This window comes from Solenopsis invicta, chromosome 12 (genome assembly GCF_016802725.1).
Source record: "Solenopsis invicta isolate M01_SB chromosome 12, UNIL_Sinv_3.0, whole genome shotgun sequence".
NCBI classification, from domain to species: Eukaryota; Metazoa; Arthropoda; class Insecta; order Hymenoptera; family Formicidae; genus Solenopsis; species Solenopsis invicta.
Window position 1 is genome coordinate 7672938 of NC_052675.1, and position 14351 is coordinate 7687288.

General features: G+C 31.7%; 2 protein-coding genes across 5 annotated transcripts in view; one reads left to right on the plus strand and one right to left on the minus strand.

Annotated features, from left to right (window-relative positions):
• On the plus strand, positions 1-5291 carry LOC105203489 (proteasome inhibitor PI31 subunit). Of its 4 annotated transcripts, none has more exons than XM_011172288.3 (6): positions 1-276; positions 414-591; positions 961-1110; positions 1205-1464; positions 1788-1931; positions 4685-5291. In XM_011172288.3, the coding sequence occupies exons 2-6, from the start codon at positions 445-447 to the stop codon at positions 4815-4817; spliced, it is 834 nt and encodes a 277-aa protein (XP_011170590.1). In that variant the 5' UTR covers positions 1-276; positions 414-444; the 3' UTR covers positions 4818-5291. The 4 variants fall into 4 exon arrangements, with proteins under 4 accessions (XP_011170590.1, XP_011170589.1, XP_011170591.1 ...); XM_011172287.3 differs by having other exon boundaries at positions 8-276; positions 411-591; XM_011172289.3 differs by having other exon boundaries at positions 23-276; positions 434-591.
• Positions 5141-14351, minus strand: part of LOC105203488 (protein tyrosine phosphatase type IVA 1) — a 23908-nt gene continuing 14697 nt past the window's right edge. The window contains exons 2-6 of the mRNA XM_026140567.2: positions 9987-10327; positions 9410-9891; positions 9190-9321; positions 8933-9099; positions 5141-8570 (exon numbers count right to left, since the gene is read on the minus strand). Of these exons, the coding sequence (XP_025996352.1) occupies positions 8459-8570; positions 8933-9099; positions 9190-9321; positions 9410-9526 (528 nt within the window). The 5' untranslated portion in view covers positions 9527-9891; positions 9987-10327 and the 3' untranslated portion in view covers positions 5141-8458. The remainder of the gene's footprint in view (positions 8571-8932; positions 9100-9189; positions 9322-9409; positions 9892-9986; positions 10328-14351) is intronic.

The window sequence follows — 14351 nt, forward strand, 5'->3', positions numbered from 1 at the left end:
CGTGGCCGCTCTCAGGTTCCTCTCTGGTTAGTGAAAGCAAGAAGGAACGTTCCAGTGCAGTCTGGTGGAGGAATAGAAAACAAGCCTATTATTTTATCCTTGTAATTCCCCAAATGTTAAACAAGGATAAAATGATACATCATGCGCATCATGCGTGAAACGGAACGTAGCCCATGACGCACGCTGCGCGCGCATTGTGAATGCCGAATAAAGGAACAAGCAGGATCAAGCGTGGCCGAACGCATTCGGCTCAATTCGTCTGATTCATCACATGCTGTAAGTTTTTTGTCATTTTTGTAACATTTGCATAAAAAAACGACAGTAAGGACGGTATACACTTGACAAGTGTGTGCTTGAGAAGCTTGTAAACTAAATCCAATATCTCAAGTCTCAAATCCGTCGTTGATTAGTAGCGTCTAACTGCGACTAACAGGATCAATCAGGATGGCCGACGTAAATAGAGTGTTTGGCTTCGAGCTCTTTCAAAAGCTCTATCACGATGAAATTCAGAAAAAGGAAGATGTGATAATTTTATTAGTGCATTGGTATTTAGTAAAGTCTGGATTTCGATGCATCGGCATCGGAAATGAGGTAAGTCCCGATGTCATCAAGATAGACATTCCACAACATTCTGCGTCATGGGATAATACCATCCATGTATACTGCGACATCAAAATTTTGTCGAATACTTTTATTATCCTATACTAAAAGCATCTTTCGCAATGCTTTTTTTTCATACACAAAATTCTAACCTATATAAAATTGTCAAAATAATTTATATAATTAGAATTTGTTCTTTAGATATAATTTATTCAAGTTTGAATATTTTTTCAACAGTATTATTGAATGTATTAGATTAGTTGTATCAAGCATTTTTCACTGTAGTTTTAAAGAGAATTTTGAACATAAGGATGGTATGTCATCTAGTAATTATTTTAAAAATAAATTGTAATTTTTTAGACAGTGTCGGATCCATTGGAAAAAGGTTCTGAATTACTTCCAATGGAATGGAATTTACGTCCTAATTATGCATTACGTTATGTAATGGATAAAAAAATACATGTACTTCTCGGAGTCAAATCAGATATGGATCTACTATTGAACTTTATGGTAATTTATATAATAATATATCAAAATATTTCAAAGAGTGCTAGTTATCAAAATAACCAATTGCCTGAAATATTTGAATTGATTATTGTTACAGAGGACTCACAATAATTCTGTTTGTAACATTCAATTACCTATTGAGGAAACTGTATCTGTATTACATGGACCTTTAGAGATTGTAATACCATCTTATCAAACAATTTTACATAGTATACAAAAAGAATTTGTAAAACCAACATGCTTTAATGAAGCAGAGACTCAAACAAGTTTAAGCCCCATAAATGCTTTAGCTATCACTACTGAAAGAGATGATAATCACCAATCATTGAGGACTAGTCGTCGGCCAACTGTCAATCGGTAATTCAACATTGATTTAATCAATGTGTCTACGTCATTTTTTAGATTAGTTTAGGACTTGCTAGGTTGCACATTAATTTGTGTATACAATTTTGTAAATATATTTCTGCACTAATATCATATATAAATCTATACTTTTGGATGAATTAAATGTTTATTGCACACACTTTAGGATTTTATATATAAAATTGTATAGGTATAAAAAAAGTTTGTGTTTTATATATCTAATTACACATTTGACTAACTGTATGTTTTAACATTTGTTTTTAAACAATCTTAATGATCTAAGTGTTGTAATTTAAATTACTTATTTTTATTACTAGACCCGAATATGATCCTGCCAGAGTAGGCGTTAGAGATCTGGATCCATTTAGAGAAGGTGGTGGTATGATATACGATCCATTTGACAGAAGGTTTCCAACTGAATATCCACCGGGTGGCTTAGGAGTACCTGGAGTATTACCGGCGTATGTTTTAAATTACCTTCTTGCGAGAAAACGAAACAAGCGTACGCAAGTATGTAGGTGTATGCCACAATAAATAAATAATTTTTTTTTTACAAAACCCAAGTGATGCTCTCTTTAATTTTTATACAAAACCTAAATGGTTCTATTTCTTTATTCTCATTGAAAGATCTTCCTATTCCTAACCCAGTGGTATTTACTTAAAAATACTTTACTTAAATTTTACTTAAAATTTACTTAAAAATAAATATTTTAAATTTAATCCAACTTAAATGTATTTTTCCCAAAAAATGTATGAAATCTTTAAATTGCGCCAATTATAAACAGAATATATTGCTTTTTAAAATAACTACTGTATTTACTTAAAAATAAATATCTTAAAATTAATCCATCCTAAATGTATTTTTTCCAAAAAATATATGAAATCTTTAAATTGTGCCAATTATAAAGAGAATATATTGCGCTTTGAAATAATTGCTGTACTACTTACAACAAATAAAATGCAAGTGATAGTATCTTTACTTTTTAAATAAAACTTAAGTAGCGGTATCTTTGATTCCTTTTCAAATAAAATTTAAGTGATATTATCTGTGTATTTCTATTGAAAAATTGTTCTGTTCTAATCTAAATGGATGTACTTAATTTTAAAAAGTTTTAATGAAATATATAATCTCAAAGAATTAAAGAGGAAACAGAAATGAGAGTTTTATTAAAATAAAAAATATTTAAACTACAAAAACTTGGCGCTGATAGATATCTGAATATAATAATCTAAATAAAATGTTGTAAAATATAATAGTTATAGTAACTTAAAAAATTATAATGATTTACAATGTTGCTTAAATACTAAAGAAACTTAATCTTTAACTTATGCAAAGTATTGCGTAATTTTATAACGCATATCTCACAAGTGTTATAATTTATCGCACTTTTTCTTATGTCAATTTTTTTCATTAGTTTTCTTATCTAGTAGCACCAAGTTTTTGTAGTTTAAAAAATTTTTTATTTTAGTAAAACTCATTTCTGTTTCCTCTTTAATTCTTTAAGATTAAATGTAAATTTTTTAAGATTGTATATTCCATTGAAACTGTTTTAAATGAAGTACATCCACTTAGGTAAGAACAGAAAAATTTTTCAATAGAAATACACAGATAATATTACTTAAATTTTATTTAAAAAGGAATTAAAGATATCGCTACTTATATTTTATTTAAAAAAAGTAAAGATACTATCACTTGCATTTTATTTGTTAAAAGTACTACAGCAGTTATTTTAAACAGCAATACATTCTCTTTATAATTGGCGCAATTTAAAGATTTCATACATTTTTTGGAAAAAATACATTTAAGTTGGATTAAATTTAAGGTTCCTGAGTACTCGCTGCGGCCATATTAAAGTCGTGACGTCAGAAGCGAGAAATTGCGTGAAATGACACGTAATTTCGTCTGATGTACTATTTTAAATAAAGCCAATTTGGATAAAACAGACTAATCGGATGGTTTTAAAACACTTGTAAAAATGGATCAATATCCTTTTTTCGCCTAACAGTCAGTAAATAGTCGTAAAAAACACATAAAGTGACGTCTATTCAGATAAGAAAACAGACAGCTATTGAAAGGAGTGAAAAATGTGCTTTTATGTATAAGATTCAAAGAAACTTTATTTGGGTTCATTTTTACGAACTTGGTAAATACGAGACAAGTCATATTTTCACAATAAAACACATAATAACAAATTAGTTCTAATTTTGTCCGCGACGGAATATCGCTACCGTCAACGCGGAGTTCTCGGCTTAGGAGTCGAGAGCCTTAAAATATTTATTTTTAAGTAGATACAGCAGTTATTTCACAGAGTAACATATTTTTTTTATAATTGGCGCAATTTAAAGATTTCATACATTTTTCGGGAAAAATACATTTAGATTGAATTAAATTTAAAATATATATTTTTAAGTAAATACCACCTGGGTTGGGAATAGGAAGATTTTTCAATGAGAATAAAGAAATAGAACCACTTAGGTTTTGTATAGAAATTAGAGTATCACATAGGTTAGAATATAAAATTTTTTTGAATGAGGATACAAAGATAGTACCACTTGGGCTTTGTAAAAAAAAAATAAAGATTTATGGGATACACCTACACACTTGATAAAAATTTCCACGCAGATAAGTACGAAGAATGTCAGAGTCACAGCAAGGTTCACAATTATTGATATTTGGAAAAATGATACTCCTTATTATAAAGATGAGATTGTAAATCAGGAAGGTCAGGGAAGGAAGAGCAAGTTTATTAACGATAAATCGGTGCTAGAAATAACTTTTGAGTCATCCGTTAACATATGGAGCGTTTTTTTATGAGTTACAATGAATTTTCACTTTCAACAAAGCTCATTGTAACAGACTTTACATCAGTATTCATAAAATAATGCTCCATTTACGACCAGATAACTTAAGTTATTTCTAGCGCCGGATTATCGTTAATGAACTTGCTCTTCCTTCTCTGACCTTCCTGATTTGCACTCTCATCTTTATAATGAGAATCTGTATCACTTTTCCAAATATGAATCTTTATGTATCTTGCTGTGACTTTGACATTCTTCATACTTACTTGCGCAAAAATTTTTGTAGATTACCAAGTTTCTAAACATAAAATGTTGAATCGCGACTGCGTCTCTTTATGACTAATATACTAGCGTGTGTAAAAAGAGATCTCTATTGTAGTAAAAAAAAAATCGCAATTTAAACGTTATTTTGTAGAGGTGCGATACCACCTGGTGCAAGATTCGATCCGTTTGGTCCACCTGAGCTGGATCTACACCGTCGTGGACCACTCCGTAGACCTGACCATGATCATTTACCTCCTCCAGGATATGATGACATGTTTCAGTGACGTGTGAAACAAAATTAAACATTACAAAAATAAAAGTAAAGAGTTCACAGGTTCACAGTTTCTATGTATACGAAATGTCAGTACGATCTTATGTTCCTTCTGCTAATGTATGTGTATATCTTCTACAATATATATATATATATATATATATATATATATATATATATATATATATATATATATATTGTAAAGATTGTGTAAACTATCGTATGTGAATGATACATATACTTGTCGTACTTGCCTGGAGAAGGAAATAAAGTTGGAAAATCTATATTTATATATAAAGTATACATCAGGGTATAAGAATTATTATAAAACGTTTCTTTCTTCACAAAACAACTTCCATTCCTTTTTATTTCATTATTAATGTTTACAGTGTAACAAAACGATTTCTTGTTTAATTTAACTAAGAGTAATTGTGTAATAATAGATAGGAAATTATATTGAGAAAATAAACGGTGAACTTTGTTTAAATTGCGCTAACTCGTTACTTTTATTTCTTGCTTAATCAATTTGTAGGGAGTGTTTGTTTTTATTTTATTATGTCGGTTCAAAATAGAGGATTTCTTTGCTATCTAAATTGTTCTTCCTTGAAATATTCACATTAGACGTATGATTAAACACAAGAGATCAATACATAAAATTATTGTATTCTTTAGATTGACATCAAGTAACTATTTAGAAAAGACAATTTTAACTACAATTGCATTTATTTTTTTCGAGTAATATTAATTTTTGCAGCGATTCGATTCATTTCTTCGAGAAATAAGATATTCTACTAATTTTTTATCTCATTTATAAATAAGCATTATTGCACAGCAGAATAATTTTTACACATTATATTGTAATTGGACATTTAATTTCAAATAAAACATCAATGTGCATAATTTTCTACAACTGTTAGCATCACAGCTTCGATAACCACAGTCCTAGTCCTGCTTCTCAATCTATACTTTTTATGCACATAAAAATTATCACAGATATAAAAAAAAATAGTTAATATTTCTAATTATTTAGCGATTTAATTATACACCTTGTTGAAGAAGTGAATCGATGCGCAAGGATTAAAAACGAAGAAAAAGATAATGAAAATTATACTGGTAACTGTTAAGATAATATCCATCACGAATATCGGCATAATTTCTTTCGAAAAGGACTGTATTAAAAATAACATGTATGTTAATTGCTTTAATTATTACAATTGAACTAGAATTAAACGGGTAAAAGTAATGGTACTTTTGCATCTAAGGTTGGATCATTTGCTTTTATATATATCCGAATATATCCCTCGTCCCATCCTCTGGTAAAAAATATTGCAGTTTTTAATATTACAAAAAAAGCAGCGGCACCAGATTTTAATTTTCGATTCGAGTCTGCGATTGTAGTGAATGTACTCCATTGTCACTCATTAAAGAACATGTATAAGTAACTAAAGGTAAAGTTGTCTCCTGTCGTCTATTTGGTAGCTAAATAATCGATTACAAGTCAATTGTGTTAACGATGTTTAGTTACAAAGCTTACTATAAAAGATAAATTGCCAAATACACGATTAACAAACGTATAATGATACGTAATCATTGTTGTCACATTCTGAAACACAACAGTGCCTCTCTCGGGTGTTTCGTAGCAATTAAATTTGTTTGGTTAATTGTAGCAAAACACGTAGCAACCAGACTTGATTGCCGCGTGTCATTGTGCAATAGTTTCATTTCCGGAACGCGCGCGCGCACGCGTCTATTGTTGAGCAAAACAATTAGAAACAAAGATGGTATATAAGTATAAAATAACGTACATTCACATAAAATCAGCAGACACGCGTGAAATGTTCTAAGTTAATTATATTCGTTATTATTTTACGCGAGTGAATTTTTCTATCCTTTGAACACAGTTTAGTGTGGCGTACACAGCATCATTGACAATTTTACCAAAATAAAAGACGATGATGACTTTACATAATATGCTTGTATCAGATTGAAAAATCTACTTTGACTAAAAGTTAGATATGCAAAAGTTTTGGTGAAATTGTCATTGAGCTACGGTAATACGTGATATACAGCTCTGGAGTGATTTGCTTCACATTAGTTTCTCATTATCCATCATTCAAGTTAACGCAGATTCCAAGTCCAATAAGAGTTAAAAACATCCATCAGCGGTTCGGCATGCCATTGGAAATGCAACGCAATGTATTTCTCTTTCGTTCTTCAAATTGATAATCTTAAATTTCATTAAAAATTCTTTTACAGCTCTAATGTTGCGATTCAGATTTCATCTATCAAACATTTGTGCCAAGTATCAAAATATACAATGCAAGCATAAATTATTATCGTCCAATGTTTTGTTAATTAAAATTAATATTAACTGTAATTAAAACATACACATAATGTATGTAAATGAAAAAAGAAGAAAAGGACACTGGTTTTGGTATATTGCAATGTCATTTTATAAGTGTAATGTATTTAATATGCCTACATACTCCTTTAGCGTAAAATTAATAATCTTTTGTTATATCTTGATTCATCATAGAAATAATTTTTCACATTGAGCATCCCGAAATTTCATACTTGGCAAAGTTGATACATTGTATCGAAAACATTTATCTGAAAAGCCACATTTTTTTTCTTTTTAAAGAATAATACATATACATGTATTTTTATTTTATTTCGATCGCATGCTGCGAAAAATTTGTATATAAAATCTTCCTAAATAGTAATATCATATTTCTTCCTTTCTCTCTGCCTCTCTCAAAACAAGATTGCTTTGACATATTTTGTTTAAAGAAATATAATTCTATATAGATATTAAGATTCCGATTCGGATATTTTCACACATCTTGACACTTTATAAAGAATACTTCTTTAAATAATATCTTATTCAATCTTAAAATTTAATTTTACAATTGTTTATTATGTAGCACACACACATGTTTTAGATGATATTCGCGAATTATGTATCTCTTTTTTCTGTGTGTACATATATATCACAAATGCAACATAATTTACTATTCCAATAAAATACAAAACAAATCGACAATGTATTGGATGTGTGTTACATTCATTTGATTCATTACAGCTACAATTTTTTCCTACATACATTTCATTTTTCTAATTGGATAAATCATATTTTCTCTTCATTCATTACAATAGTTGATAAAGGATTTTGGTCTCATATTGAAAAAAAAAGATGAGTATATATTACATAATGTACGAATTTGTACATAACTCTCACGTCATGACTTACAAATCAGTAAGGCTAAATGGCAATAATATAGTCAATTGTGTTTTTTTGTTTTCAAATAGTTATTACCATTTCAAGACTTAACTTTTGTTCTTCCATGGTCAATATTGATCGAGTATCAAAAATAACATGGTTCATTTTCATAAAAGGAAATAGCAACGATATATTTTGAAGCGAATTCCCCTGTTAATGACTCATTTCGGAATATAAAATTAGGTAATGCGAAATATGCCTCAAAGGTTGATACTTATCACCGTTGCATTTCCAGTGATAGACCATTCAGAACAGATTTGCTACAATATGCCACTTGTTGTCAGGCGCAAAATTCTACACATTTATACCAATCAGTATGAATTAGTGACTTTTTTTTCATCTTCTTTCTTCTCCTTTTCTAAAAGTTCTTTGATCTATTGGATGCAGCAGGAATTTTTTTGTCCATTCTTGAGCTTCAATCGAGACTTAGGACGATATTTTTCAAGAAAAGTTAACTGCTTCGCGTTTATGGCGCCTCGTCTTTTTCTAAAGCAAAGAGAAAGAATCATTACAATCACTTTCATTTGCCATTTTCCATTTGGAATGTGACGCGACAGTTCTTATTCCACACTACAGACCTTCTAATAAGAGTCACGACACAAGAAGACCACTTTTGATTGGTCCGAAGTATTTGATCGAGAGATGTGAATATAAACAGAGATGTGTATATCAAACAAAGAAATACAATATATTTCCCCCTTTGTTTAATATATTTCCCTCTGTCTTGGAGATCGACCATACTACTACAAAAATCGGCTCGTATCGCGACTCTTATTAGAGGGTCTCTATTCCACACTATTTAAGACAAAAAAAAACAAAAAAAAATTACAGAGTACAAGATAACTTACTCTCTGATAAGGGCAACAGCATCTTCGAACTTGAGCCCAAGTTCAATGAGAGCTAACGCAACCAAGACCGGTGCTCTACCAAGACCTGCGACACAATGCACAGCCACACATGCGTCAGGCGATTCCCGAAATCGGTTCTTTAACAACTCAAACCATACATCCACCACCTAGAAGATGTATATAAATAATGAAATACGAAAAAAAAACATTCGTGTTCGAGTTTGCTTACTTTTACAGTCTAAAAATAAAATCTTTACCTCATTTGGTGGAAATGTACCATCATCGAATACCAAATCTATCACATTGATCCCTTCTGATTTGAGTTCCTCTACTTTGTACGTTGGTTCGCAGACTCTTACCACCTCCTTTACATTGTGCTTTTTCAGTTCCTGTTAAAGAAACATGATTATGCGATTTATATTAGACAGAGATATTTGGCGATGTCTCGATGTTGGTGAACTGATTTGGTATACTGACTTGAATAAAAGTATGGATGGTTTGATCATTGGGCCGATCAGTAATGAGGAACTTCATGTTTTTGTATTCAATCTCGGCGGGCGCCGGTCTGATATCCTTCACCCTCATGTTGCTCATTTCCTTCTTAACCACAGAAATGGTTATATATATTTATCTCCTCTTATTGTTTTTAACTCTTAAAGATCTTGTTGTGTCTCTTAGAATCTCGTACGTGTGCCACACTATACGAAGCGACAAAGGCTGGATTTGACAACTTAGCCCATTAAATGTCAGTCTTATAAAGTTGTTTTTCATTTAACTAATAGAAATATTTTATTTTTTTACAGAGGACAGAACCGTGGGCGTTTACATGTAGATTTTAAGAAAGGTCGGGGTATAAACGTGGCCGAAAAAACAAGGGTTAGGTCACATTAGGCGATGTTGATATGCGCTTTATTCTTCCAACTTGAGACTTTTTGACTAAATATTTCACGGAAGATTACCTAAAAATCAGTATAATTGTAATAAATTTAAAATTAAGATGAAATTTTTTACTACTTTTAATGAAACGGACGACAGGCGGTAAGCTATTGCTTACCTATTTGGCACTGGGTGCTCCTGTGACAGGTGCGCTCAGTAATCTATGACGTTTGCATCTACTATAAGGTAAATTAATAATTTCTATTAAATTCTTCTATGTCTTGTGTGATGACTAGTTGATGATTTTTTCTGGCTTCCCCGGTGATAATTCTCTATTACTTCTAATATCCTTCTCTCCCTCCAAGATGTTTCTATCCTTCCTCTGTCTTCCTCTCTTTAGCGATATCTAATAATTGTCAGGGAGTATGTGGGCGTGTCTCTCTATTTGTGTTGAGCCTGGCAGTATTCTGCGCTATCCAACTGAAACTCCATGTATGTGAGGATGCACTCACCAGGAAACTGCAACACAACATCAAAGATGATATGACCACGCGTTCCTCGCTTACGCAATAAGTTTTGCTTTTCATCATTTTCATGTTTTTATCATATTTGCATCATATTTGCACATAACAATAGCGCGCAAACTTTGCTATTAACGCGCGCGACGCGGTAAAGTTGCGTCCTGGCGACTTGTCAAGTGCAGCCAATTCAATGTGATAAGATATATAAATGTTAAAATTCATATGTATGTAATATTATTCTATTTCTTATGAATGAATGAATTTAAGCAATGATTGATAAATTTCGTCTTTACGAAAATTACAAAATTTCATTTGCGGTAAAAATATCATTCGCGCTACTCTGTAGATTGCGGAAGATTTTTAAATAGAAGATATTATATACGGTAACATTTTAGGTCGCAATTTCTAGTTGTTCTATGCCAAGCTTGCGTGTGACATTCGACAGCGCGCGTAGTTGACCTCTCGATCTTTCGCCGGGACTGATTTACGAAAGCTTCTTTTTGCGTAACGCTGCCGTCGATATGCGATGTACGAGCGCTACTGATTGACGGGAAAAGAGTAGTATAACCGACCGACATCCAGGCGCGTATGCACCAGAATAACCGAAATTGGCAGGTGAGGACGCAAGTTTGAGCAAGAGAGAGAGAGAGAGAGAGACGTGCACGCGGACTATATGTTGGTGAAACATCGCCAAGGCCAAATCCATCACGATGACGTCGCACGTCCACTATTCCGACTGTATATTCTCTATTTCTTCAACATGATGCCATTGTAAGAAATACTTGCGTACCGTTATATGATATGGTAACGTTTGACAATAAAATTTACCAAAATGGAACGCTCCTGATTAGTAAAAGTATTCGATTAATAAAGAGCTGCCGTCTATAACGGCATATAAAGATCGGCATCATAAAGAAACTGTACAAAAAGACTATTAGATTTTTAAAAAATCTCAAGGAAAAAATCCATAAAGTAATTTGAATCTGCCTACAAACCTACTTAATCCTGAGCTGACACACTAGGTGTGATATATCATGGGCTATTTACAAAAATGCTTGGCATTTATAAACCGTAAGAGTTAGGGGGATAGATCGAGTAGGGGAACATTTCTATCAATATCCCCACTAATTCTCCATGATAGCAGTCTCCGAGAATCGAATGGAAATTTTACATAGTGTTTTTTCAAGTTACGGGTGCACTACGCCCAGTGTGTCAGAAACGTACGCACCGTCAGTATAAAAAAAAAAAAATTAGATTTATCTTTAACAAGCAAAAATAAATTGATTAATAACATTTTTTTATAATTTTTGACTTTATTTTTATACTATGACCGACGAAAGACTAATCTTTGCGTTTTGATAAAAAAATGTCACGATTTTATCACACAAGAAAAACATGTAGATGGCAATACTTTTATGGGACGTTAGATCAGACTAGCGTTAATTCGTTCACAATTTATAATTTACTGAAAGATAATTCGAAAAAATGTCGCAAAAATTATATACGAGATCTAACTGTGTAGCTCTCATCAAGCCATTTCTGACACATCGTCTCACTTCTTCAACATTGCAAACGGTATTGCGTGTACAAATTGAAAGATTCTTAGATTATACAGACATTTCCAAAGTTCAAGATTCTCACGATTTGTTGGAAAAAAATAAAATAGCCAAATCAAAAAGATACTCTTTATGTCCGTCTACCCTTAATCGAAAAACATCGTATTAATGTTTGAAATGTGCCAAACCGATGTGTAAGCAACATAGTGCAAAAATTTGTTGCAAATGATCCATTTAAATAAATAATAATAAAGTATATTATATTGTATTTTATGTTTTTTCAAGTTTTATAATCAAAAACGAATGATTTATTTTGTTAGTTTTCAACTAGCAAAACAGGCGCGCGCTACGTGCGCAATACGCACTCCTTGATATTATAAATTACAAATTTACTCGATACACACATAATTCTTATAATAACTGTCAAAGTGCGATCTCTACGATGACAGTAGCTCACGAAGTAAGCGTGAGAGCCAATCAGCATTACAGAAAAGCGTCAACAATAAACTTCGACTATCGATTTAACATGGACTTTTTCAGATAAAGATTCATCTTTTCTTACACTGAAAAACTATCTAACGTCACCTTGCAGAATAAATGTTTTTAAAAATAATCGAAATAACGATATTTTTCTCTTAAAGTACGTTCAATTACCTTTCAAAATCCGTTGGAACCATCTCTCTAATGATTTTTCCTTCAAAACTATGAATCTAAAAAAACCGTTTTTTTTTCGCGAATACGTTTTATTCTCTCCTGAATATTTCAAATACATTCAATTTCTCGATTTGTCAATTTCTCAAATATATTCGATTTCTCTGCTATTTATTCTATTCATTCTTTTTTCTTGACCTTCAGGCGTATCGATTAAAAAAAATTGTTCAAATTCTATGCATTACATACAAAGCTATACGCAATTGAAAAAGGTCGAGTGACGTACATCCACGTGTAGCAAAATATCGAATCCGCTATAGTGTGTCAGCTGAGAATTAAGATTACGACGCGCCGTTAGTCCGACTAAATCATGTGGACTCCCAAGTCCACACGATTCCCAAAGGTAATGTTAGAATGTGCGAAAACTCAGTTTACACTTTATAAAGATGATATATCTCAATTTGACACAATATTAACAATTTTTCAAGAATTTCTTAAACGATATGTTTCCGTATATATTAATCTCATTTAGATTTAAAAAAAATTATGTTCGCACAAGTCAACTAATACAGTAGTATTTTATCTTATCTGAGCACATAATTCTTTATGTAACGACACACAGGAATATAGCAAAGAATAAAGAAACTGTTGCCAAAGAATATAATGATAAAAATAAGGCAACAAGAATAATAGGAATCGTAGCTTATATGTTGACAACGTAAGGTATATATATGTGAGACTGCTTTAATTCGCCAAAAAAAATTTAAAAATAAATCAAAACTTTACTGCGAGAGAATTGATTAGGGTCAGAGATTTACGAATAATGGTTGCGTGCTTTTTTATAAACGATTTATGCGTAGTTTATGTCGTATTGTATGAAGGTGCGATGTCATCGCGATGTTACCGCAATGGCGATGCACGAACTAAGAAAATAGACCGACCAATTTATCGTACATACACAATAAGATGTCCAATTAATATATCGATGAAGAGAGGGAGAAAAAAATCAAATATCTTAAAAACGAAACTAAATTTGATATTTTTCTTCTTATAAGTTCGAAGAGAAAATTAATTTGATCAAAACAAGTTTTGCTTTTTCTCCAAAGTCTCTACAACATTACAGAGAATTTGCAAAATTTTGCATGTGTAACGTAACTAAGATTTTATTTTTATAGAGAAATAAGCGCGATTGTATGTATGTGCGCGTGTGTCTGGAATCAATTCATCCTTGTATTCATCATCGGAACCGTCAAGAGACTGTCGCAAGATCGACGACGCGTTGGTTCTCGTGATAGTAAACAAAATTCTATTTGCGTGTAGTTACGTCGTGAACGCTGTCGGATAGACCGCAAACCAAAACGACGTGCGAAGAACAAGATGACAAAAATCATTCTCCCCATTTCTATCGATAGAACTTGAAATAATGAAAGTTTCCATGGGGGAAAAATAAATATGCTGAGTATTTATACGTCGAAAATTTTTCTCTTTTAACGTTAGCTGTTTCAGATATACATGTATATACATACATACATACATATATATATCATATACGCGCGATACAAGAGAAATCATGGGTCAGGAGTCAGGATATATCCGATCGAGAGACATAAGACTTCACCTGTGTCTACTAAACGTTTCTATCGAAGGAAAATTTCGACACCTTACGTCTCTCGTCTAATTCCTACACTGAGAGAAAAAATTGTAGTGGCGGCAACTATAAGGGGACAACCATACCAATTTAGTAGAATTTAATAGAATTATAATTTATAGTTAAGCGAACTGTATTATAATTACTGCAACTAAGTTAGTGATTAA

What these genes read in the sequence shown, in the direction of transcription:
- LOC105203489 (XM_011172288.3), top strand. Translation starts at nt 445, where the DNA reads ATGGCCGACGTAAATAGAGTGTTTGGCTTCGAGCTCTTTCAAAAGCTC. An exon ending in GCATCGGCATCGGAAATGAG is followed by an intron (nt 592 to 960) that starts GTAAGTCCCGAT and finishes GTAATTTTTTAG; the next exon opens with ACAGTGTCGGATCCATTGGA. An exon ending in CGTCGGCCAACTGTCAATCG is followed by an intron (nt 1,465 to 1,787) that starts GTAATTCAACAT and finishes TTTTATTACTAG; the next exon opens with ACCCGAATATGATCCTGCCA.